General features: G+C 52.2%; 1 protein-coding gene across 2 annotated transcripts in view; it reads right to left on the minus strand.

The window, feature by feature from the left end:
* ERO1A (endoplasmic reticulum oxidoreductase 1 alpha) overlaps positions 1-17550 on the minus strand; it is a 40425-nt gene extending 22875 nt beyond the window's left edge. For both annotated transcript variants that reach the window (XM_075926210.2, XM_075926209.2), the window contains exons 1-3: positions 17328-17550; positions 5405-5524; positions 3665-3748 (exon numbers count right to left, since the gene is read on the minus strand). In XM_075926210.2, coding sequence (XP_075782325.1) covers positions 3665-3748; positions 5405-5524; positions 17328-17447 — 324 coding nt within the window. In that variant the 5' untranslated portion in view covers positions 17448-17550. The remainder of the gene's footprint in view (positions 1-3664; positions 3749-5404; positions 5525-17327) is intronic.
* Between the last annotated feature and the right edge of the window lie 5957 nt (positions 17551-23507).

Raw genomic sequence — 23507 nt, forward strand, 5'->3', positions numbered from 1 at the left:
GCAGAGCGCTCCAAAAAACACCCCCACCTGCAACTGAAAAATGGTCAGTCAGGGAGGGTCTGCTATGACCCGTGGCAAGCTCTTCCAAAGGCGAATTACTCCCCAAGTGACAAGATACGTCTGATTTCCAGCCTACACGTATCTAACTTAACAGGATCCAGAGGCTGAAAGTGAATGATTCGCAGCTACACTGAAGTGCCCATTAGTAAATATTCCCCATGTAGGCAGATACTGACTGTAATCAAATTAGGGATGTTAGATGTCATTGAATAGTTGTGTAACCGCATGAAAACTGAGTGGTTACACAACTATTCAATAGTCCCCAGGGTGGGCGGGCAGCCAGCGCGCTCCAGCCCCACTCCTGGGGAGCCCCCTGCCGCTCCACACTGCTGCCGCTGTATCAGAGGCAGCAGTGCAGGGTGGCAAGTGGAAGCCAGTCCAGAGGCGAGCCCATTTAAAATTCAGCTCCCCTCATGGACCGGCTGCCTGTTGCCCCGTGCTGATACAGAGGTAGCAGTCTGGGATGGCAGCAGCCCCTGTCCAGGGGGGTCTGAGTTCCCCATAGACAGAGGCTGCTCCATGAGGCGCTCGGACCCCTCCCCGCCACGGACATGGACTGCTGCTGCGAAGCACCCTCTGTCCACCGCAGGCCCAAGCTCGCCATGGACAGAGGCTGCTTCGTGGCAACCACTCGCGCACTGCTCCCTCTCATAGAGGCGGCAGTGCGGGGGAGGGTAGGCAGCACCATGGAGCCGTGCAAGGGAGGAGGGGAATGTGCACTGTCAACAAGATTAACCAATAAGCTTAGGATTATCGGTTAATCGTGTAGTTGCCTACTCGGTGACATCCCTGAATCAAATCAGCTCTTAAGCGTCAATTTCTTAAGCTTTTTCCTAATGTCCAACCTAAACCTCCCTTGCTGCAGTTTAAGCCCATTGCTTCTTGTTCTATCCCCAGAGGCCAGGAAGAACAAGTTTTCTTCCTCCTCCTTATGACACCCTTTTAGATACCTGAAAACTGCTATCGTGTCCCCCCTCAATCTTCTCTTTTCTAAACTAAAGAAACCCAATTCTTTCAGCCTTCCTTCATAGGTCATGTTCTCTAGACCTTTCATCATTCTTGTTGCTCTTCTCTGGACCCTCTCCAATTTCTCCACATCTTTCTTGAAATGCGGTGCCCAGAACTGGACACAATACTCCGAGGCCTAACCAGCACAGAGTAGAGCGGAAGAATGACATCTCGTGTCTTGCTCACAACACACCTGTTTAATGCATCCTGTTTAATTATTAACATTTGTGACGCACTCAGACATTATGGTGGGGAATGCCACAGGGAAGCCAATAAGTAAAGAATATTCACGCTGTCTTTTGGGAAGAGAGGGAAGAAGGAAAATGAAATTAGCAAATGTAGCAGACTACACCGTATGTGTGAGTGAGCGTGTTTCTTCCTGAACTAGACTGTGCTCAAGTGATATGTCAGCTGGTATATTTCCTGTTAATCAGGCCTCCCCACCTTTAAATTTGAGAAGTTACAACATGGCTATCCAGGGAAGAAAAGCCAACTCTCTTTCTAGGCAGATTACTAAAATTCACACCGGGATTATTAAGGATGCATGAAAATTAACTACAGTGACATGGAAAATAAAACCTAAATAGGATACCAGACAGTCTTGTATCCCTAGAGTATTATATTCTTTTGACTGCTTTCATCAGCACAACACAGAGAAATGAACCACTGAAATAAAAAAAAATGCTGCCATAGTTAAAGATTCAGGTTTAAAACTGGAAGTTGCAGTGGGAAAGTCTAAGCTGGATACTAGGAAAAAACTATTTCCCTAGGAGGGTGAGGATGCTCTGGGATGGGTTCCCTAGGAAGGGGTGGAATCTCCATCCCAAGAGTTTTGAAGTCCCAGCTTGACAAAGCCCTGGCCGGGATGATTTAGCTGGGGTTGGTCCTGCTTTGGGCAGGGGGTTGGACTTGATGACCTCCTGAGGTCTCTTCCAGCCCTAGGGTTTGATGGAAACATTCTAGGATTCTTCTACTGTGACCATGTTTGTCAACCCAATAACCAAATCGACACCTTCACTTTCTTTCTAGCTGTTCTCTTCTGATAGATTCCTCTAAGTTGCTTGCAGCCTCAAAATGAGAATACATTTTTCCTTAGCTCCTATGTTTAAGTTTCCAGTACTCAATTCAAGTGACAAATCCAAGGACAAGAGCTTTTGTCTTGGAAAGCAGAGAAGTCGCAGAAAATAATTGTTTCCTATACAATAAAGCTGCAAAAGTCAGTTTAAATTAATCAGTCAAGGAGTCAGTCCATTCTTCATGGGGAGATCTGAAGGTACACTCCAAGCATTCAATCTTGGTCATTTAAAAATGTGTGTGTGTTTGTTTGTATGTTACTTGTATGTGTTTCTTGGAACACAAGTAAAAGAGCATTTTTCAGACACCGCACTCCTTACAAAAATGGAAACAATTCAGACTCACGGAAAATATAGGATTGTATGACTGCAAAGCTTTTTTGTACTTTCGGCAAATGATTCTCTAATAAAATCTGGTGTCGTTCAAACTATTTTTTCAAACAATACCTTAAATCTTAAATATTTCAGCCCTTTTAGTAGCTTCCAGTCTCATTTCTTCTCTATAAGCCTGACTGGAGAACTACAGATATGTTAGCTACACTAAGCAAAAGCACAGATTGCTGTACTTGATTCAGATATTCATCTTCTGCTTGGCCTCTGCAAAGACTGTGCTCAAGAAGAAACAAGTAACTGTGGGCCAAATTTTGTAAAGCTATTTGAATATTGCTGGGCACACCATTGCAACACCGATCCAATTTAGGAGCCTAAGGCCAAGTCTACACTAGCCCCAGCAACTTGGCTTAAGGTACACAACTTCAGATATGTAGAATACATAGCTGAGGTTGGCGGTGTTCCCACAGAGGGAGGTCAACAGAAACAAACACTCCCATCAGCTTCCCTTACTCCTGGCAAGAGCAGGACTACTGGACTCTGGCAGGGAGTGCCCTCTGAGTTTGATTTAAAGAGTCTTAACTAGACCCGCTAAATCAAATTCCAGAAGATCGATTGCAGCAACATTGATCTTCCACAGAGCGAAGACAAGACCTAAGTCTTCTTTTCATTGACTGCCAAGGGAATTTTGACTGCTGAATGCCTTTTGAAAACGAAAGCTGAGGCTTGTCTACATTGCAACTTTCTCACTCAGGAGGTATGAAAAAAACACACTCCCCCCAAGCACAGAGAGTTACAGCACTATAAAACATGCTCCCAGAACTGTTAGCTACTCCCCTCACAGTAGTGCCATGGGCAGGGGCAGCCCGTGACTACAGGCCGACTCGGCCATCGCCTAGGGCACCGCCTTCAACGGGGCGCCCAGGGCACCCAATGATGACGTCACGGGGCAACCGATGATGATGTCACTCCATTGATGGCCGTGCAGGCGGGGGCACCAATCGTGCATTCCACCTAGGGCGCCAGCTGCCGTAGCCCGCCTCGGGCCACTACTGCCCACTGGAGCACTTTAAAACTGAGACGCAAAGACAAAGCCTCTGGCTCCTCAAACGGTAAAGTGTTTCAATGCTGTGTTCAGCCACAATGCCTAAATATGTTTACAAATCTGAACCTGGACAGACTTTTGTACTTACGGGTGGGCAAGGCTTTACGGTGCAGTATCTTATCCCACAGTGACTGCTGTCATTCCAAAAAGGGCAAGGTTTCTTTAGGTTTACCTGTAAAGAAATGTATATAAAAATAATTACATATTACACAAATCCACATAATCGAGTCAATTATGTGAGCCACAGCCTAATTTAATAATCCTTGCTCCTTTAGAAGTAGATCTAAGCCACGACTTTTGTAAGCTCAGCTAGGGTGTAACTCAGCATACGTCATTCTACCCTTTTATGAAGGCTTAAGTGACACATGCCCCGTGTTCCGGCTTTCTTCACAGGCGCAAACTTCACCACTAGTAAAAAGGCTCAAGATGAACTTTTGTACTTCTCTCACCCAAACAATTCTTTCAGTACCTTATAGAGGACACTGAATATGGTGACATTACAGATTTCAAACACTGGGGAGTGCATTTTACAGGGTACTTCTTCGGTGCTTTTGGGCCTGGATCAGATTTTCAATTCGCCCCTTCTCTCTGCTTCAAAATATCAACACACAAGTACAGGCAGTCCCCGAGTTACATGGATCCGACTTACATCGGATCCCTGCTTACAAACAGGGTGAGGCAACCCCGCACTAGATGCTTCCCCCCAGCAGACCAGGGAGACGCGAAGCTAGCGCCCCCCCCCCAGCAGACCAGGGAGACGCAAAGCTAGCGCCCCCCCTCCCCCCCCAGCAGACCAGGGAGACGCGAAGCTAGCGCCCCCCCTCCCCCCCTCCAGCAGACCAGGGAGACGCGGAGCGGCTTTTCTCAGCAGACACCTCAGCTTGAGAATAAAGGACTGAGGGAAGTGAGGTGTGGGAGAATAAAACTGAGCTCTGGAGAAATGTTTGGCTAGAGTTTCCCCTACAATATGTACCAGTTCCGACTTACATACAAATTCAACTTAAGAACAAACCTACAGTCCCGATCTTGTACGTAACCCGGGGACTGCCCTAAACAATCCAATCATGTAATGATTTTTTTTTTAAATTCAGTAGCAGACAAACACAACTCAAATACTGCATCATGATTGGCTCCCCACATAGAAAGCTTTTTTTTAAGCACAAATGACCAAATTCCACAGTCACTTCATATCCAGGGCTTAATTTATAATGACAGAGGTGCCAGGGTTCAAGCAATATTTTTACATACATAACTGACGCAGCAAGCCCAGAAGTGCTAAGGCTATGAACAGCCAAGCCTCAAAGTGGCAGGGCTCAGTTCTTGCACAAATTAAGCACTGCTTACATTCATGCAACCCTAGCAACTGCAGGAGAGACTATTATGGATGTAGCTGCGGGCAGAATTTGTCCTGTAAAGGATCAGATTAATAAAGACGGGATGGAAGTTATAATGACCAATTTACTTGGCCTTGTTAAATGCCTCATTGTGTGTACAGAACAGTCAACAAAATATTGTTCTTATTGCACAACTTTCTGCCCGGAAACATTTCCCAAACTTTACCTAACATCAAAACCACTTCCTTGCTCTACCACTGAACCCTTAAGGGAAAAAATGCTTCAGAAGCACTTCTTAAAACTTTATATAAATTGTTTGAAGAAAATTAAGATTCTCTGGATAGTATGAAAGCTGGAATTGTTATGATCATGCTCCTGAAACAAGAATACATGAATTAAAAGTGATAACTTTAAAAAAAACCCAAAAAGACACTGCTTATCTAATCCCAAAATATTTTTGTCAATGAATATAATTTGAATATGAAAGAAAATACCTTGTAATGTCTGAAGTAGTCACTTTCCAGAAGTTTATTTAATTTAGGAAAAAGCTTGTTGTTGTTAAATGTATCTATGGTTTCCACATCACAGGTGCAATCATCTAAGTAACCAGTGACCTGTTGAATAAAAAACAGAACATGACAGATAACATGAACCAAGTAAAGAATCTGTTTTTAAATTCTGTGCACAGAATTTAATGCAAAATGTCTTCCCACACTTCTTCGAAGAGGCTACCAGATAAAGACAATTAGAATGAAGCATTCATCTCTGCTGTATTGGTGTGATATCTCTTGGCATCTGTACATCTCTGTTGAGGAATGCCTTTTTTCCCAAAACCTAGTCGTACTTGGCATATTGCTGAAGAGTTGATATTTCATGAATACTAGGGATGTAAACTCCCAGTTAACTGATGAAGCAGGATGCAGGTGTGGGACCACTCCAGCCCAGCCACCAGCTCCCAGCTCCCAATCCCCGCTGGAGCATAATGACCGATTCACTTGGCTTTGTTAAATGCCTCATTGTGCATACAGAACACAGTCAACAAAATATTGTTCTCATTGCACAACTTTCTGCCTGGAAAGACAAGAGCAGCCCCTGTCTGCAGCGGCCCCCCCAGGGTTAACCAGAACCCATCACCCATTAAGGGTTATGCTAATCTGTTAACCGGCAAACCTTTCCCATTCCTAATGAATGTGTTGCTCTTTAAAAAAAAATAAAATCATAGATTCTGATTGAAACCTTTGACTAAGTTACCTCACTACAAATATAGCCTCGTCCTGTCTATACACCATACATAAATGTACTCCTTTGGCTACACACATAATGTATGTGCAATTATAAGGCCTGAACACCCTGAACTTTACCAATGGCAATTGCCTATCTTGTTTCTTATATGACAACAATCCCTGTCGCATCTCAGGGTTGTAAGAAGTACTAGTCCCTGCTTCCACACCAAGTAAGCCAAAACAACACCGCCATCAGAACGCACAACGGCCAAAATAAAGTTCTGTCTTTCAAGGTAACTGTGGTGCTGCCATTTAGCTCATTTAACCAAAACGCAAACAAACAAACAAAAAAAAAAGTGTGACGGAATCTCTTCAGCCATCGAATTACAGAGCTCCAAGAAAGGATTCATGTTAAATCTATTTTAAAAAGCCAACGTTTCTTACAGCTTTGGAGTGATGCGTTGTGGTTGGGTGGGGTTTTTTTATGACTGCGTGAGAAGACAGATTCATTTGTGGCCTTACAGCACATAGATGGCTGGCTCAAAGAGGAAATTGCACAACGTCAAATGAGTAGATAGAGTAAGACGAGAACAAGACTGTGTTCAAACAGCCCCGCATTCCACCTTTACATTATGTTGTTGACTTATACTGGATTTTGACACATCAGTACTAAGGTGGCATTTTCCAGTGTCAGTTAATATTATAGTTGTGTTAACAAAAAAGACTTAAGACAGAGAAGGACTTTGTTGAAATACATATTAGTTTAGGAAGTGAATATCCATAGGAAGTTTTATCCTTGGATCTGGACTCATTATACTTTGGTCATCTGAAGAAGTGGATTTTGCCCACAAAAGCTCAGGATACCATCCACATGTTTTGTTAGTCTTTAGAGTGCTACTAGACTATTTGTTGTTTTTTAAGTTTTTCCTTTTACAGACTAACTTGGCTACCCCTCTGAAGCATAAGAAGTTTGTTAGAGTTTATTAAAATAAGTTCCCCTGACCCATCTTTCACCACCTGTCAGAAATAGTAGAACTCTATCGCACATAACCATTGACATGCACGCACAAAACATTAGTTCGGTCTCCAAAATTTCTGCTCATGTCAAATCTCAGCTACCCGTCCAATGCCCTGGAAGCAGGCAGAGGCAAAAGGAGAGGATAACGAGAAACAGAGGGTCCCTACCAGCGTCATGGTGACTGCCAGCTAAGTGCAAACTTGTAGTGCTGCTGCTCTAGTGACTGTCAGCACCTGACAGGAACAACAGTCGGAAAGAAGCAAGGACTAAAGAAAACACCAAGAGAGAGAGACAGCAGAGCTTTGGTTGTTGTTGTTTTCAAGGACTTCTTGATAATTCTCTTCTTTCATGTGAAAGAAATTCACACGGCCTTGGTCCTTAATTTTAAGGCACTCATCTGTTAGGGCCCAGGATACCTAAATGATACCCTAATGTTTTAGGGGTCACCTAAAACAGGGGTCTCAAACTCAAGGCTCCACCCCTGACCTGCCCTCTCTTCTCCCCACCATCATACCTCTTCCCTCAAGCATTCTTCCCTGAGGGACACAGTTTTGGGGATTATCAGGGGATCTGGCACGGGGTGGCAGCAGGGGTCGGGTCCCCCTGTACTCACTGCAGTGGTGGGAGCTACATTGCAGGCCCTCCCAAAATGCAGGCCCAGGTTGGGTGCTCCAAAGTGTCCTATGGACGGAATGGCTCTGTACATCTCCCCCGGGGCAGAGAGACATGCCGGCAATGGTGCAGAAGCAGCTAGAATTCGCTCTAGCCCTGCTGTGCTACCAGCAGTGGTGCCTGGATCCCCAGGGGGGCATTAAATAGCCTGGGAACAACAGGTGAGGCTGGCGGGGGGAGGGGGGGATGTGTGGAGATCTTCTTGTGGCCCTGCCAGACTGGCACTGGTCCTAAGATAAATTAAGTTGAGACCCCTGCACTGAAGATCTGCAGCACAGAAACAGGTCTGCTCCTCAGGTCCAGAAGAACTGTGCAAAGTAGTAAAGGGTAAATCTCATCGGTCTGGTGGATGGAGCTTTCTCAGGGGCTGGTCCCAGACCATGGAACGAAATCCCACAGCCACAAAGTACCACCACAAACCTTCCCGCATTTCACTCCCAGGGAAGGCACAATTCTTTGGCCTGCCTTCTCTGGGACCCACATAGAGCAGCCAGGACTCAGATCCAATTTTTTTTAATGGACATTTAAAAATCATTCATGGGAAAGGGAAGAGTGAAAGAAGGAACCACAAAGAGATGTGTATCACTTCGCTTGAAGACTCTGAGAACTACGGTGGTGAAAGCCATATACAAACCGGGACAGAACAGTCCTGATCACCACTGGGCAATTAAACACCTTCTTGCTCCCTTCCCCCGCCCTCCATTGGGGCGGATGGCAATGGCAACAGAACACCTTCCTCCACAATAAGGGATAACCCAAGGAAAGAAAGAATGGATGGAACAATCCACGGAGGGTTGCCAGATACTTTCACAAAAAATCCCGAACATGGCAAGAAAAAAAAATTGGTTGAGCAAAGGGGAAAAAACAAAACAGGGAGCCAAAGTTGTCGGGGGTGGGGGAGGGGGAAAGAGGTCACTGCACCTTTAAATATTCCCTCACTCCTTGCTCCCCGTGCCCTCGCCAGACACGGCAGGGGAAATATGTCCCCGCCGGCCTTCCGTCCAAAAGAAACAGAAAATACCGGACATTTTACCAGTATTTTCTGGGGTTTTTTAGCAGACAGGGGCCAGAAATAACAGACTGTCTGGGCGAAAACTGGACACCTGGCAACCCTAAACCCGCGCCCTTCACAAAAAAACCCCAAATGATTGACTTTGCAATGGCCTAGTCTGCTGACTCAGGAATACGGAGTCCAGTCTCCAAAACCGAATCTCTTGCATTGTGCATCAGTACAGTGGAGCAGACTTCTTTGAAGAAATCGTTGGGACATCCTGGGTCACAATGGAAGTTTGAAGAACTCAATGGAGAGGGAAGTCTACCTGACCACGAGAGCACACCTGCTTCCCCATAAGCAAAATATAGTTCTAGGCCTGGTTTTGAACCCTCAATGCAAGCAGCTAGTATTTTCTACACCTGGCCTCATGTTTTCAAGACAGTAGAAATGTGGGCATTTCCAGCCCTACATTTCTACAGTTCTGTAATTGGGGAACTGAAGGTGTTTTGTATTGCAATGACTGTAAAATTAAGAGCTCAGTAATTAAGTTTATAACCAGGCTAAGCCTCCCAATTAAAAGAATTAACTGACTAATCTCAAGTCTACACTCATTTCAGTTTCAAAATCCTCAGTGCTACTTTCTGGAAAGATTGCATTCTTCAGGTTAGCCAGGGAACATGCATCATTGGGATCTAGTGGCTGCTCAGTGCTTCGGTGGTGCAAACCTGGGCAGCTAACGATTCGTCAGCACCAGCAAAACGTTCCATTCTAAGAGCACATTGAGCTTGCTAGCGCCCATGTTCCCTCTAACTTTTTTGCATCGAGGTGCGGAATAAATTTTGTTATGTGCTCAGAAGCATGTGCAGATGTGCACCAGCAGGAAAAACGCCAGCTGTGGGAGCTCTGCTAATCATCTGGGCAGCACCTGAATCTCTCCTGGGTGGCCGCCCAAGTGTACAGCTTACAAGGAATGCTGGTTGGCAACCTTGAAAAAAAACAACAGAATACTGGCATGCTTCAAGTGTGCCTCCATGCCAAACACTTCTGGGATTAGATCCGCTTTCACTGATTCAGCCGGAGTGGTTTTGGCCGGCAGCACAGATGGCTACAATGGTTGGCACTACCCCTGGTTAGATGGCTGTCCAGGTCAGAGATGAACTTTTGAAACTGACCCAATTCCACGGCTTCTGGGAGCTGCAGCATGGGAGCCAGGGAGCATGGCAACTGGGTTTGGAGTAGCAGAGGGGTGAAGGCGGGCCATGAAGAGGATTCAGAACAACTCAGCATGGCTAGTGCATGGAAAATCCTCTCTCCACTGACAATTCCCACTGACTGAACACTCAGGAATTCACCCTCTGTGCGCCAGCCCGTTCCAGCCTCCCAGCCGGGAATAGTTCCGTTCTCGAGCATACACACGGTCTAGCGGGCACTGCTCGCCCACTTGCTTACCACTGCTGCCCTTCCTCCAGAGCCAACGCAAAGACAAAACAGGACCCAGTGAAGCCAAGAACCCAGCAGGGCTGACAGCCACCGTGGGCCCAGGTGCAAGGCATGGGAGGGCCGGCTCTGTGCCCCCCGATGGGGGGGGGGGCCTCAGCCAGAAGGGGTTAGTCAGCAGAGGGCAGTCAGCCCTTAGCACCAGCTGGAGCGCAACGCTCAGCTCTCCCCATTACCCGTCAGAGCTAAGCCAAGTGGCACTCCCACAGCAGTTCAAAGGGGTCTGGGGCAGCAGCCGGGAGCTCCAGGCCCCTGTGCAATTGCCCTTCCTTCTCTCATCAGGCCTGCAGGAAGCCTCCAGGATGCTGAAGCCGGAGACAGCAGAAGTCCCAAAGAAAAGAGCTACCAAGCATTGGAAGTCAGTGTGTACGATCCAAGGGCTTGTTTTTACTCCGGAAGGTCCATCGCAGCAGTGTCCATCTTCTGCAATCAATCTTCCGGAGTTCGATTTAGCGAGACTTAATTAGACTCGCTAAATCAAACTCAGAGGGTACCCCCATTGATGTCTGGTACTCCTGCTTTTACAAAGAGTAAGGGAAGCCAACGGGAGCATTTGGCGCTGCGAGGATGCCATCAAGCTCTGCTTAAACTAAGCCGATGCCAACTATGTATTCTACGTAGCTGGAGTTGTGTACCTTAAGCCAAGCTCCAAGGTCTAGTGTAGACCTGGCCATAGTCTCCTATAGGACTGAAGCAATGCTACATGCGGCTGGTGCCAGGAGAAAGGGCCCAATAAGACTAAGTAGGGCTCCATTTCACTGCTGCCCTGGCTGATCTAGAAACCTAGGAACAGCCAGGATCAAAATGCAGACTCCAGCCAGGAAACGCACACAGGACCCGGGATGTATTCTTAATTCCAGCATGACAATATTCCTTATAGGTTCTGAAATGGACGCCCATCACCGTATCGGTGTCTCTCCCTGCTGCGTTAGGCCCCGTTGCAGAAGCTGTCATGCTATTTATCTGGATAGCTACAGCGCCTCCCGTCACGGCAGCTATGTTTTAATCACAAATACGTTGACAACAGATGCCACACGCACTAGGTGACAGCTTTACAAAATAAATATTTAGCTGGAACAGTTGTGTAAGATGAAACACACCAGCTGATCTACTCCCAAACGCGCGCCGTATGCTTCGTCGATTATAGGAATCGTGGAGCGGAACAGCTGGGTTTCCCAGAGGCCAGAAGCTGGGGTGCTTTGCCCAACCAACAGGTAGCAACACTCAAGCTATGGTGAAGCCCAAGAGGGAAGGGGCGTGGAAGGCTGACATGAGGCAAGAGGGTAGGGCTGGTTATGCCCTAACTAGAACTACGATGTAGTCGCAGCTGGAAGACACAAACAAGCCAGGCAACAGGAGTGGCCCAAATTCACGAGGAAGCTTGGGGTCGGCTCGTAAAGGACTCCAGTTGGCGCTCAGTATGCATGTCTAATGAGCTCTCTACGCCAATAGAACAGCATGGCATGTGCAGCAAGCGTGGCCATTATGTCATTACCGTATTTGGTCCTAAAGCCCAGCAGATCAATACCTTACTAGACTGCCCTTGCTTTGGCTCTTCCTCGTCACTTCATCTCCCTGCAGCACGGCTCCCTGCCCTCGCACAGCCCTCCTCTCTCTTCCCCAGTTGTCCTTCCCCCTCGTGGCCCTCCGCTTTCCTCCCCCGTGTCCGGTTTGCCCTCTCCCCACCTGGCTTTCACTCAGTCACCTCCTTCCTTATTAATGCCCACCCCAGCTGCCATTAAGTCCATGCACAGACTCCACCAAGCAAAGTCAGGGTGGGTGCGTCTTCCTCCCCGCGGCATGTGCTCTCCCCTCCCCACTGCCACCTGCCCCCAGCCTGCCATCCCTACCCGCAGCCTGTCCGGGAAGTGGGGTCACCTCTGTGCATGGAACGAGGAGCATCTTTTAGCCTGTGTCAGCAGCAGTGTCCCCTCTAATTTTTCCCATCCGTGGACAGAATAAATTGTGTGATGTGCACCAGGGCACGTGCCGATGTGAGAGGGATGTTAAATTGCATCCAATCAGCGAATCGACTACTCGATTTGTTGAGAAGGGGGGGAATGGCAGAGCCACAGCGGGGTTCACTCCCTGCCCCACCCAGCTCTTACTCCATTCTAAAAGCAGAGGCGTAGCGTCTGGGACTAGGCTTGAGCCAGGACAGCTGATTCCTGGCTCGCCCTGGTCCCCCACTGTGCCTCTTCTGACCCTGCCTCTCCATGGAGATGGTACTGGGGGGGAGGGGACACCAGATTTTAAGCCAGCTCCCCCCAGCACTGGCTCCAGCTCCCCGCCTTGCTGCCTCTGATAGAGTCTGACAGAGGCAGCAAGGGAAGTGGGAAGGACTAATCCAGTCGTGACTCAACTAGTTGCTAACATCCCTAAGATGTGCACCCCCATTAGAAACACATGCGGCTGGGTGTGGCTGGTTATGGGCACGCTGCGAATCAGCTGGGCGGCACCTGACTCTCTCAGCTTAGAGGGAACACTGGTCAGCAGCTACACTGGTTCCCCCCGCAAGCGCCGCGCGCCCGGCGCCCCCTCCAAGCACCACGCGCCGAGAGCGCGGGCGGCCAATTCACGGCGCTCCCGGGGCCAGCGCTCACCGTGCGCCATGCGCCCGGGGCCGGCTTCGGCAACATGCATGCGCCACGTGCCTGGGGCCAGGCCAGCCCCGAGCACTTGGCAGGCACACACAAATGCCCCCACGGGCACCATGGCGCCCACAGGCACTGTGTTGGGGACCACTGACCTAGCACCTTGGTCCAGGACAAGAGCTAGTCCTAAGCACCATGGTAATCCAAATAAGCAACACAAAGAAAAGGAACAGGAGCTAAAAATCTGCTCCAGGGGCAAAAGATCTGGTTCTTTCACTGCCAGAAAACAGTTTCCGGACAACGGGAGCTGCAAGGACTGTGCTGGGGGCGAGGGCAGGACAAAGAGCCCCTCTCCCATGGGGCCTGCAATACTGAGACGCGTGTGGCCCCAGCAGCCGGCTGCTTTGAGCAGTGTATCGGAGCACGGCAGGCAGGGAGCCTGTTTCCGGGACCCTCTGGGCCCCGGGACATTGGCAGCCCAGACTATTGTGATGGGCCAGATCAGAATGTCTGGTGGTCTACACCTGGCCCAAGGGCCATATTTTGCCCTCCCCGGGCCTAACTCCGCAACGTTTGACCAAAATCCAGGTTGCCCATCACCCCACAGCAGCAGTGTTTCCACAAAGCAGCTCCACAGATCTGTAAACAACATATGCTCGGCAAGTTGCCGGGAGTTGACAGAGAGAATTGATAAATGGCGGAGTCAAGCACGTAATGCATCATAAACAAGAATATGTGAGCAGAGGACGAGCTGTTTGCAGAGTTATGGAACAGGGAAGCTGAAATGATATTTAGTGCGAAGGAGACAGATGGTGAAGCAGCAACATTATGTGAAACTGTCAAGTTGTTTTGAGTTACACACGGTTGTTTTCGGAACGGTGTGGTGGCTGCAGTAAAAGGAACTATAACGTAGATGCCTTCATCTACCCCAGTGGTGCACAACCCGTGAGTCACGAATGTCTTCTGGGGGGGGGTCACCATAGTGGTGGGCATAGGCTCCAGCCGGCTGCTCAAATTATCTGGGGCGTTGCGACACGAGTACAATAAAATATGGGGGTCGTGGTTGAAGAAAGGTTGCACACCACTGATCTAGCCTCTGGGGAGCCTCCCTCCAACCAGGCCATGTGGAGAAAGGCAACCTATTTGGTCCAGCATCTGAAATACTTTGAGTGCTAGTTTTAGCAAGTCTTTAGCAACATCCCCAAAGTTATCTAATGCAATGGCTATGCTAATGAAGTAATAAAAGCTATTCCCTTTCCTTACGTAGTGCACGATCAGCACATAAGCAACCCCTGTGTTTGTGGGGCCAATAAAGTCTGTAATACCTTGATGATTAAAAATGCCATTAAAAACAAAACAAATTATATTCTAAAAGAAAAGGCAGCAGAAAAAGAGTCTGGCTTTAGAGAGCTCAGACGCACACGATATACCGTCAACCATTCCCACCCAAAGGAAAAAGAAAAAACAACAAACACTTCAATGCACATATGGAAAGCACTATTCCACTTATCTGTTTAAAATGTCTGTCCCATTCTGCTTTGTACAGCTATGCTTACTTTTCATTGGATTTGCACTTGTGTTTTAATGCCGCTTTTCCCCCCCATTGCTACTCAGTCTCCATGGTTATATATAGGCAAAACACCTTTAAAGGACTGAATAACTTTTTTTTTATTCTTTATCCACAGTTTATGTCGGACATTCGAATATCAAGTCTCCGGGCTTTGAGATCCACAAACGAAAGGAAGTAAATGAAAATGATTATTAACCCAAGACAGTTGTGCAACTCCACAGTTCCCATTTTCCACTTCCTTTTTTATAGATGAAAGACAGGAAGATAATGCAAAGCCTTCTTTTGTAATAGTGCGGTTACAAGATTTAAACATGGGTCAGAAAATGAAAGTGTTAAGTACTTCATTGAAATTTTAACTCATCTAGGCCTCAAATCCTGCAAATACAGACCCCTCCAAAGTCACGGGTATTCTGCGTGGGGTCCATTAATCTAAATCCAATTGCAAGATCTGGTCCTTATGATGCATTTACACAGTATGGATTGCTGTTTAGACTGTTAAATGTACAACATATACACAGCAAGATAGATCCACAGCTGGCATAAGTTAGCATAGTTTCACTGATGTCAATGGAGCCATACTGCTTTACAGCAGCTGAGGATACCACCCGGCACATGCAATGTGGAAGAGTTAACAGCGCCACAAAAGCTTTAATACACATTAACAGCCTAACTTTGGATTTTATATTTTCCTCTCTCTCCTCCAAGAGAGGCTCTACACAGCACCTCAATACCTATCAAAATTACTCCCTTGCTCTCCTCTCTGGCCCGAACGGCAGACGCATAAGGAATAGCTTCTGACTCCAGGGAACGTGACAAGGGAGAAATAGGACAGACAGGACGATTTTTACCCTAAGTTACTATAGTCATGAACACCTTAGACTAGGGGCAATCAATTATTGTTTGTTGAGGTCCAAATTTCGTGGTCAAGGTATAATCAAAATAATAGAAAATAGGGTAAAAACCCCAATGATAAGTAAATAAAAAGATTTCAGGGCATGTTCCAAAGCAACTGGTGGACTAGGTTTGGCTTGCTGTCTGCCTATGTACTATTCCTGGTCGAAGGGCCATAAATAAGCTTGCAAAGTGTACTCTCGGGTCCCTCTGGCTCAGGGAGGACAGGCACTGGTAGCAGGACTGTACGGACCAGCAGATACTGCTGCTCTATGCTGTGCTTATGGTTTCATAGGTTCAGAGGCCAGAAGGCACCACTGGGCTCACCTAGTCTAACCTGCTGTCTAACACAGGCCAAAGAACACCCCCAGAACACTTCCTAGAGCAAGGCCTGTAAAAAACACCCCACCCCTTGATTGACAAATTGTGCATGATGGAGAATCCCCCACAACCTTTGGTCCTCAGAAACAGAGACCTTCCAAGTCCAGCAGTGCCAGGCCACCCCCAACTGCACGGAGTTCTTGAGACCCACCCTTGCAACATAGGGTCAGGAGACATTAGTGAGTGTCCAGATAGGGCAGTAGGAAGAGAGAGAGGAGACAGGTAAGGGACAGGTGATAGATGGGTAGGCAGGGGCGGCCGGTCCATATAGGCGAACTAGGCGGTCGCCTAGTTAAATGGGGCACCAAATGGTGGCGCAATATCATTGAGGGGTTTGGAGGTGGGGGCGCCGATCGCATGGTTCACCTAGGGCACCAGTTGCTGGCAGCTAGTCTAGGGCCACTCGTGTCCCACTGGACAGAGAAACACTTAGACAACATGGACGGGAGGATGGGGAGTGGGTCACAGACATTTTGACAGACACCTGGGGAGGAGTATGGGAAGAGAGGACAGAAGGACTGAGCGTGGGGGAAGCACACGGAGACAGAGGACAGATGGACCCCGCGGGGGAGGCGCAAGGGAAGGACAGACGGACCCGCGGGGAGGCGCACGGGAAGGACAGACGGACCCGCGGGGAGGCGCACGGGAAGGACAGACGGACCCGCGGGGGGCGCACGGGGAGGACAGACGGACCCGCGGGGAGGCGCACGGGAAGGACAGACGGACCCGCGGGGAGGCGCACGGGGAGGACAGACGGACCCGCGGGGGGCGCACGGGGAGGACAGACGGACCCGCGGGGGGCGCACGGGGAGGACAGACGGACCCGCGGGGGGCGCACGGGGAGGACAGACGGACCCGCGGGGAGGCGCACGGGGAGGACAGACGGACCCGCGGGGGGGCGCACGGGGAGGACGGACGGAGCCGCGGGGGGGCGCACGGGGAGGACAGACGGAGCCGCGGGGAGGCGCACGGGGAGGACAGACGGAGCCGCGGGGGGCGCACGGGGAGGACAGACGGAGCCGCGGGGGGGCGCACGGGGAGGACAGACGGACCCGCGGGGGGCGCACGGGGAGGACAGACGGACCCGCGGGGAGGCGCACGGGGAGGACAGACGGACCCGCGGGGGGGCGCACGGGGAGGACAGACGGAGCCGCGGGGGGGCGCACGGGGAGGACAGACGGAGCCGCGGGGGGCGCACGGGGAGGACAGACGGACCCGCGGGGGGGCGCACGGGGAGGACAGACGGACCCGCGGAGGGGGGGGGGGGCGCACGGGGAGGACAGACGGACCCGCGGAGGGGGGGGGCGCACGGGGAGGACAGACGGAGCCGCGGGGGGCGCACGGGGAGGACGGACGGAGCCGCGGGGGGCGCACGGGGAGGACGGACGGAGCCGCGGGGGGCGCACGGGGAGGACAGACGGAGCCGCGGGGGGCGCACGGGGAGGACGGACGGAGCCGCGGGGGGCGCACGGGGAGGACAGACGGAGCCGCGGGGGGCGCACGGGGAGGACAGACGGACCCGCGGGGGGCGCACGGGGAGGACAGACGGATCCGCGGGGCTTGGCGGAGGCTCTCACCTGGCAGAAGCAGCGCTGCTCCGCGGATCCCGGCAGCCGCTGCCCGGCGGCCGCCCCGGGGCCCAGCGCCGCCGCCCCGAGCAGCCCCAGCAGCAGGCAGCGCAGGTGGCCGCGGTCCATGGCGCGTGTCTGTGCGGGGCGGCGGCGCGCGGGGACTAGACCCGGCCCGGCCCGGCCCCGCCCCGCTGGGCGCGCCTGGCACTTCCCGGCGGGGCGGCTGCGGACGTGCGGCGCGGCGCGGCCCCAGCCCGGCCTGACCTGGCCCGGCCCCATTGGCAGAGCCGGCGCCCCGCCCCGAGCCACCAGCTACGCTCCGTCGTGCACCGGCCACTGCACCAGCGTGTGCCTTGCACCAGGCACTGCATCACCCAGCCGTGCCACTGCACCGGAGCGTGCCTTGCACCAGGCACTGCATCACCCAGCCGTGCCACTGCACCGGAGCGTGCCTTGCACCAGGCACTGCATCACCCAGCCGTGCCACTGCACCGGAGCGTGATTTGCACCAGGCACTGCATCACCCAGCCGAGGCACTGCACCGGAGCGTGATTTGCACCAGGCACTGCATCACCCAGCCGTGCCACTGCACCGGAGCGTGCCTTGCACCAGGCACTGCACCACCCAGCCGTGCCACTGCACCGGAGCGTGATTTGCACCAGGCACTGCATCACCCAGCCGTGCCACTGCACCGGAGCGTGCCTTGCACCAGGCACTGCATCACCCAGCCGTGCCACTGCACCGGAGCGTGCCTTGCACCAGGCACTGCATCACCCAGCCGTGCCACTGCACCGGAGCGTGATTTGCACCAGGCACTGCATCACCCAGCCGTGCCACTGCACCGGAGCGTGATTTGCACCAGGCACTGCATCACCCAGCCGTGCCACTGCACCGGAGCGTGCCTTGCACCAGGCACTGCATCACCCAGCCGTGCCACTGCACCGGAGCGTGCCTTGCACCAGGCACTGCATCACCCAGCCGTGCCACTGCACCGGAGCGTGCCTTGCACCAGGCACTGCATCACCCAGCCGTGCCACTACACCGGAGCGTGATTTGCACCAGGCACTGCATCACCCAGCCGTGCCACTGCACCGGAGCGTGCCTTGCACCAGGCACTGCATCACCCAGCCGTGCCACTGCACCGGAGCGTGATTTGCACCAGGCACTGCATCACCCAGCCATGCCACTGCACCGGAGCGTGCCTTGCACCAGGCACTGCATCACCCAGCCGTGCCACTGCACCGGAGCGTGCCTTGCACCAGGCACTGCATCACCCAGCCGTGCCACTGCACCGGAGCGTGCCTTGCACCAGGCACTGCATCACCCAGCCGTGCCACTGCACCGGAGCGTGCCTTGCACCAGGCACTGCATCACCCAGCCGTGCCACTGCACCGGAGCGTGCCTTGCACCAGGCACTGCATCACCCAGCCGTGCCACTGCACCGGAGCGTGCCTTGCACCAGGCACTGCATCACCCAGCCGTGCCACTGCACCGGAGCGTGCCTTGCACCAGGCACTGCATCACCCAGCCGTGCCACTGCACCGGAGCGTGATTTGCACCAGGCACTGCATCACCCAGCCGTGCCACTGCACCGGAGCGTGATTTGCACCAGGCACTGCATCACCCAGCCGTGCCACTGCACCGGAGCGTGCCTTGCACCAGGCACTGCATCACCCAGCCGTGCCACTGCACCGGAGCGTGCCTTGCACCAGGCACTGCATCACCCAGCCGAGGCACTGCACCGGAGCGTGATTTGCACCAGGCACTGCATCACCCAGCCGTGCCACTGCACCGGAGCGTGCCTTGCACCAGGCACTGCATCACCCAGCCGTGCCACTGCACCGGAGCGTGCCTTGCACCAGGCACTGCATCACCCAGCCGTGCCACTGCACCGGAGCGTGATTTGCACCAGGCACTGCATCACCCAGCCGTGCCACTGCACCGGAGCGTGATTTGCACCAGGCACTGCATCACCCAGCCGTGCCACTGCACCGGAGCGTGCCTTGCACCAGGCACTGCATCACCCAGCCGTGCCACTGCACCGGAGCGTGCCTTGCACCAGGCACTGCATCACCCAGCCGTGCCACTGCACCGGAGCGTGATTTGCACCAGGCACTGCATCACCCAGCCGTGCCACTGCACCGGAGCGTGATTTGCACCAGGCACTGCATCACCCAGCCGTGCCACTGCACCGGAGCGTGCCTTGCACCAGGCACTGCATCACCCAGCCGTGCCATTGCACCGGAGCATGATTTGCACCAGGCACTGCATCACCCAGCTGTGCCACTGCACCGGAGCGTGATTTGCACCAGGCACTGCACCACCCAGCCGTGCCATTGCACTGGAGCGTGCCTTGCACCAGGCACTGCACCACCCAGCCGTGCCACTGCACCGGAGCGTGCCTTGCACCAGGTACTGCATCACCCAGCCGTGCCACTGCACCGGAGCGTGCCTTGCACCAGGCACTGCATCACCCAGCCGTGCCACTGCACCGGAGCGTGATTTGCACCAGGCACTGCATCACCCAGCCGTGCCACTGCACCGGAGCGTGCCTTGCACCAGGCACTGCATCACCCAGCCGTGCCACTGCACCGGAGCGTGCCTTGCACCAGGCACTGCATCACCCAGCCGTGCCACTGCACCGGAGCGTGCCTTGCACCAGGCACTGCATCACCCAGCCGTGCCACTGCACCGGAGCGTGCCTTGCACGAGGGACTGCATCACCCAGCCGTGCCTCTGCACCGGAGCGTGCCTTGCACCAGGCACTGCATCACCCAGCCGTGCCACTGCACCGGAGCGTGCCTTGCACCAGCCACTGCACCACCCAGCCGTGCCACTGCACCGGAGCGTGCCTTGCACCAGCCACTGCATCACCCAGCCGTGCTACTGCACCAGAGCGTGATTTGCACCAACCACTGCATCACCCAGCCATGCCACTGCACCAGTATGCCTTGCACCAGCCACTGCACCACCCAGGCATGCCACTGCACTAGAGTGTGCTTTGCACTAACCACTGTACCACCCAGCCGTGCCACTGCACCAGAGCGTGCCTTGCACCAGCCACTGCCCCAGTGTGCCTTGTACCAGCCACAACAACAGCCAGCTATTGCACCAGTGTGTCTTGCACCAGCCACTGCACCACGCAGCCATATCACTGCACCAGAGTGTGCCCCCCACCAGCCACTGCACCCAGGGCCAGACGGAGGCATGGAGGAGCCGGGCAGCTGCCCAGGGCACCAACTGATGGGGGGCGCCTGACGGCAGCTGTAAGAGACGCGCGACATCCCCTACTGCTGCCATCAGGCACTGCATGCCCAGCTCCCGCAGCGCCAGCCAGCAACGCCCTTCCTCCCACAACCGTGGCACCCTATACGGTGCGGAGTGTGCGCCAGCAGCAACAGCCAGGCCAGAATGGGTCGCGCTTGCACCGTATGCCCCAAGGGCAGGCCCCAGGCTGCACGCCAGCAGCTGTAGCCGGGCCGCACATGCACCGTGTGCTGAGCCCAGGGCGCCAGAATGCCTCGGGCTGGCCCTGACTGCACTACCCAGCCATGCGCTTCACCTGTGTGCCTTGCACCAACCACAACAACTGCCAGCCATACTACTGCACCGGAGTGTGCCTTGTACCAGCCATTGTACCACCCAGCCATGCCGCTGCACCTGAGTGAGTCCTGCACCAAATTGTGGCAACATCGTAAGTTGTCATGCATAAGAGGAAAGGTCTTCTCATGGATCAGTAACCAGTTAAAACAGTGGTGGGCATCTTGTGGGCCATGTGCGGCCCATCAGAGTAATCTGCTGTTGGTCGGTGAGACATTTTGCTGATGTTGACCATCTGCAGGCATAGCCCCTGCACCTCCCAGTGGCCTTCGTTCACTGGTCCTGGCCAATCAGAGCTATGGGAAGTGCAGGGCCATCATTAGGGGGGCCTGGGGCAACTTCCCCATGACCCAGGCGCAGGGCTTAGGGCAACCCCTCACCGCAGGCCCTGCCCACTCTCCTGCTCTACCCCCGACCCCCTCCGCCAAGCAACGCAAACCAGGGGAATCACTCCCCCCCACAGTCACCACAAAGGTGGGAGCTGGAGTGGTCCCCAGCCTGCTCTGCCCCACCCCACCCTACCCTCCTCTCCCTGTCCATTGCTCCCCGCTTTGCAGCAGCAGCAGCAGGAAGTGGATTGCTCTAGGGCCAGGGCACTCTGCTTCCCATTGCCGCAGTGAAGTGTAGCACTGCCGGCCAGGAGAGGACAGTGCTGCCACCCCACCAGGCCCCCAAATCGTCCTACGGGTGGGACGGCTCTGGGGAAGTGGCAGGCCACAGCGATGTAGCTGTAGCTACCATTGGCCGGGAATGGTAAACCACAGCCACTGGCTCATGTCCTGTCACCATATCACCCTGGTGGCCCACCACTAGGATAAAAGACAGGAAACAAAGGGTTAGAATAAATGGTCAGTTTTCAAAATGGGAGAGGTATCTAGTGATATCCCACAGGGGCCTGCGTTTGGATCCATTCTGTTCAACCTATTCATAAATGATCTGGAAAAAGAGATGAACGGTAAAGCGGCAAATTTGCAGAGGATACAAAACTACTCAAGATAATTAAGTCTGAAGCAAAGTGCAGAGAGTTATGAAGGGATCTCTCAAAACTGGGTGAGAAATGCAAAATAATGAACATGGGAAAACATAATCTCAACTATACATATAAAATGATGGGGTCTAAATGTACTGTTACCCTTCAAGAAAGGGATTTTGGAGTCATTGTCAATAGTTCAATGAAAACATCCACTCAATTTGCAGTGGCAATCAAAAAGGGATCAATAATAAGACAGAAATTATATTGACTCTGTATAAATTCATGATACGCCCACATCTTGAATACTACTCGGTTACCCCATCTCAAAAAAGACATTGCAATTGAAAAAGGAACAGAAAAGGGCAACAAAAATGATTAGGGGTATGGAACATCTTCTAATATAAGGAGGGATTAGTAAGACTGGGACTTCTCAGCTTAGAAAAGAGATGAGTAAAGGAAGATATGACAAAGGTCTATAAAATCATGACTGGTGCGGAGAAAATCAACAAGGAAGTGTTATTTACTCCTCATGACACAAGAACTAGGGTCACCAAAATAAATTAATAGGCGGCAGATTTACAACATAAAAGCAAGTGTTTCATCACACAACACACAATCAGCCTGTGGAACCTTTTTCCAGAGGACACTGTGAAGGTCCCTGTGAAGAGTATAACAAGGCTGAAAAAAGAACTAGATAAGTTCATCGATTGCTACCGAACAGCCACACCACACACCAAACTGTGCCAGACTACAGTACCACCCAGACACAAAGTATACCGCACAATTGTACAACTGGACTACACAAGAACCATGTAACTGACTTCAGCTGATGGCACCCAGCATCTCTGAGAATTGGGTCCTTTGTGAGTTACAAGACTGAGGCTAGGTCTACCTGACCACAAGATTTTGTTGGAAAAAGCTATGCAAAATGTGCTCCGCATTTTGCGTAGCTTTTTCCAATTCTTTTGTCGTCAGAGGCCTTTCCTACATTTGGTCCATCTGGACTGGGCCAAATGTCAGGAAAAAAAACTCTTTTGGAAGCCCCCTTCTTCCTCGTGGAAGGAAAAATACAGGGGCTTCTGATAGACCCAGTTTGCACTTCCACACAAAAAAGCGGAAGTGCAAACGTGTTCCCTGGACACGGCAGGAGGGTTTCGGGATACCTGTGGTATCCCAAAAAAACCCAGAGTATGTAATCTGGAAAACCCCATAGTATGTAGCCATGCTGTAGAAAACCATCAACCTTCCCAAAACATGCTCAAGACAACTTCCACTCAGCAAGGTCATATTATGACTTCTAATCATGGCTTAACCTAGGCTCTGATCCTGCAAATACTTATACAGGCAGTCCCCGGGTTACATGGATCCGACTTACATCGGATCCCTACTTACAAATGGGGTGAGGCAACCCCGCACTAGCTGCTTCCCCCCAGCAGACCAGGGAGACGCGAAGCTAGCGCCCCCCCCAGCAGACCAGGGAGACGCGGAGCGGCTTTTCTCAGCAGACACCTCAGCTTGAGAATAAAGGACTGAGGGAAGTGAGGTGTGGGAGAATAAAACTGAGCTCTGGAGAAATGTTTGGCTAGAGTTTCCCCTACAATATGTACCAGCTC

The sequence above is a fragment of the Pelodiscus sinensis genome, chromosome 5 (assembly GCF_052426305.1).
Source record: "Pelodiscus sinensis isolate ZL-2025 chromosome 5, ASM5242630v1, whole genome shotgun sequence".
NCBI lineage: Eukaryota > Metazoa > Chordata > Testudines > Trionychidae > Pelodiscus > Pelodiscus sinensis.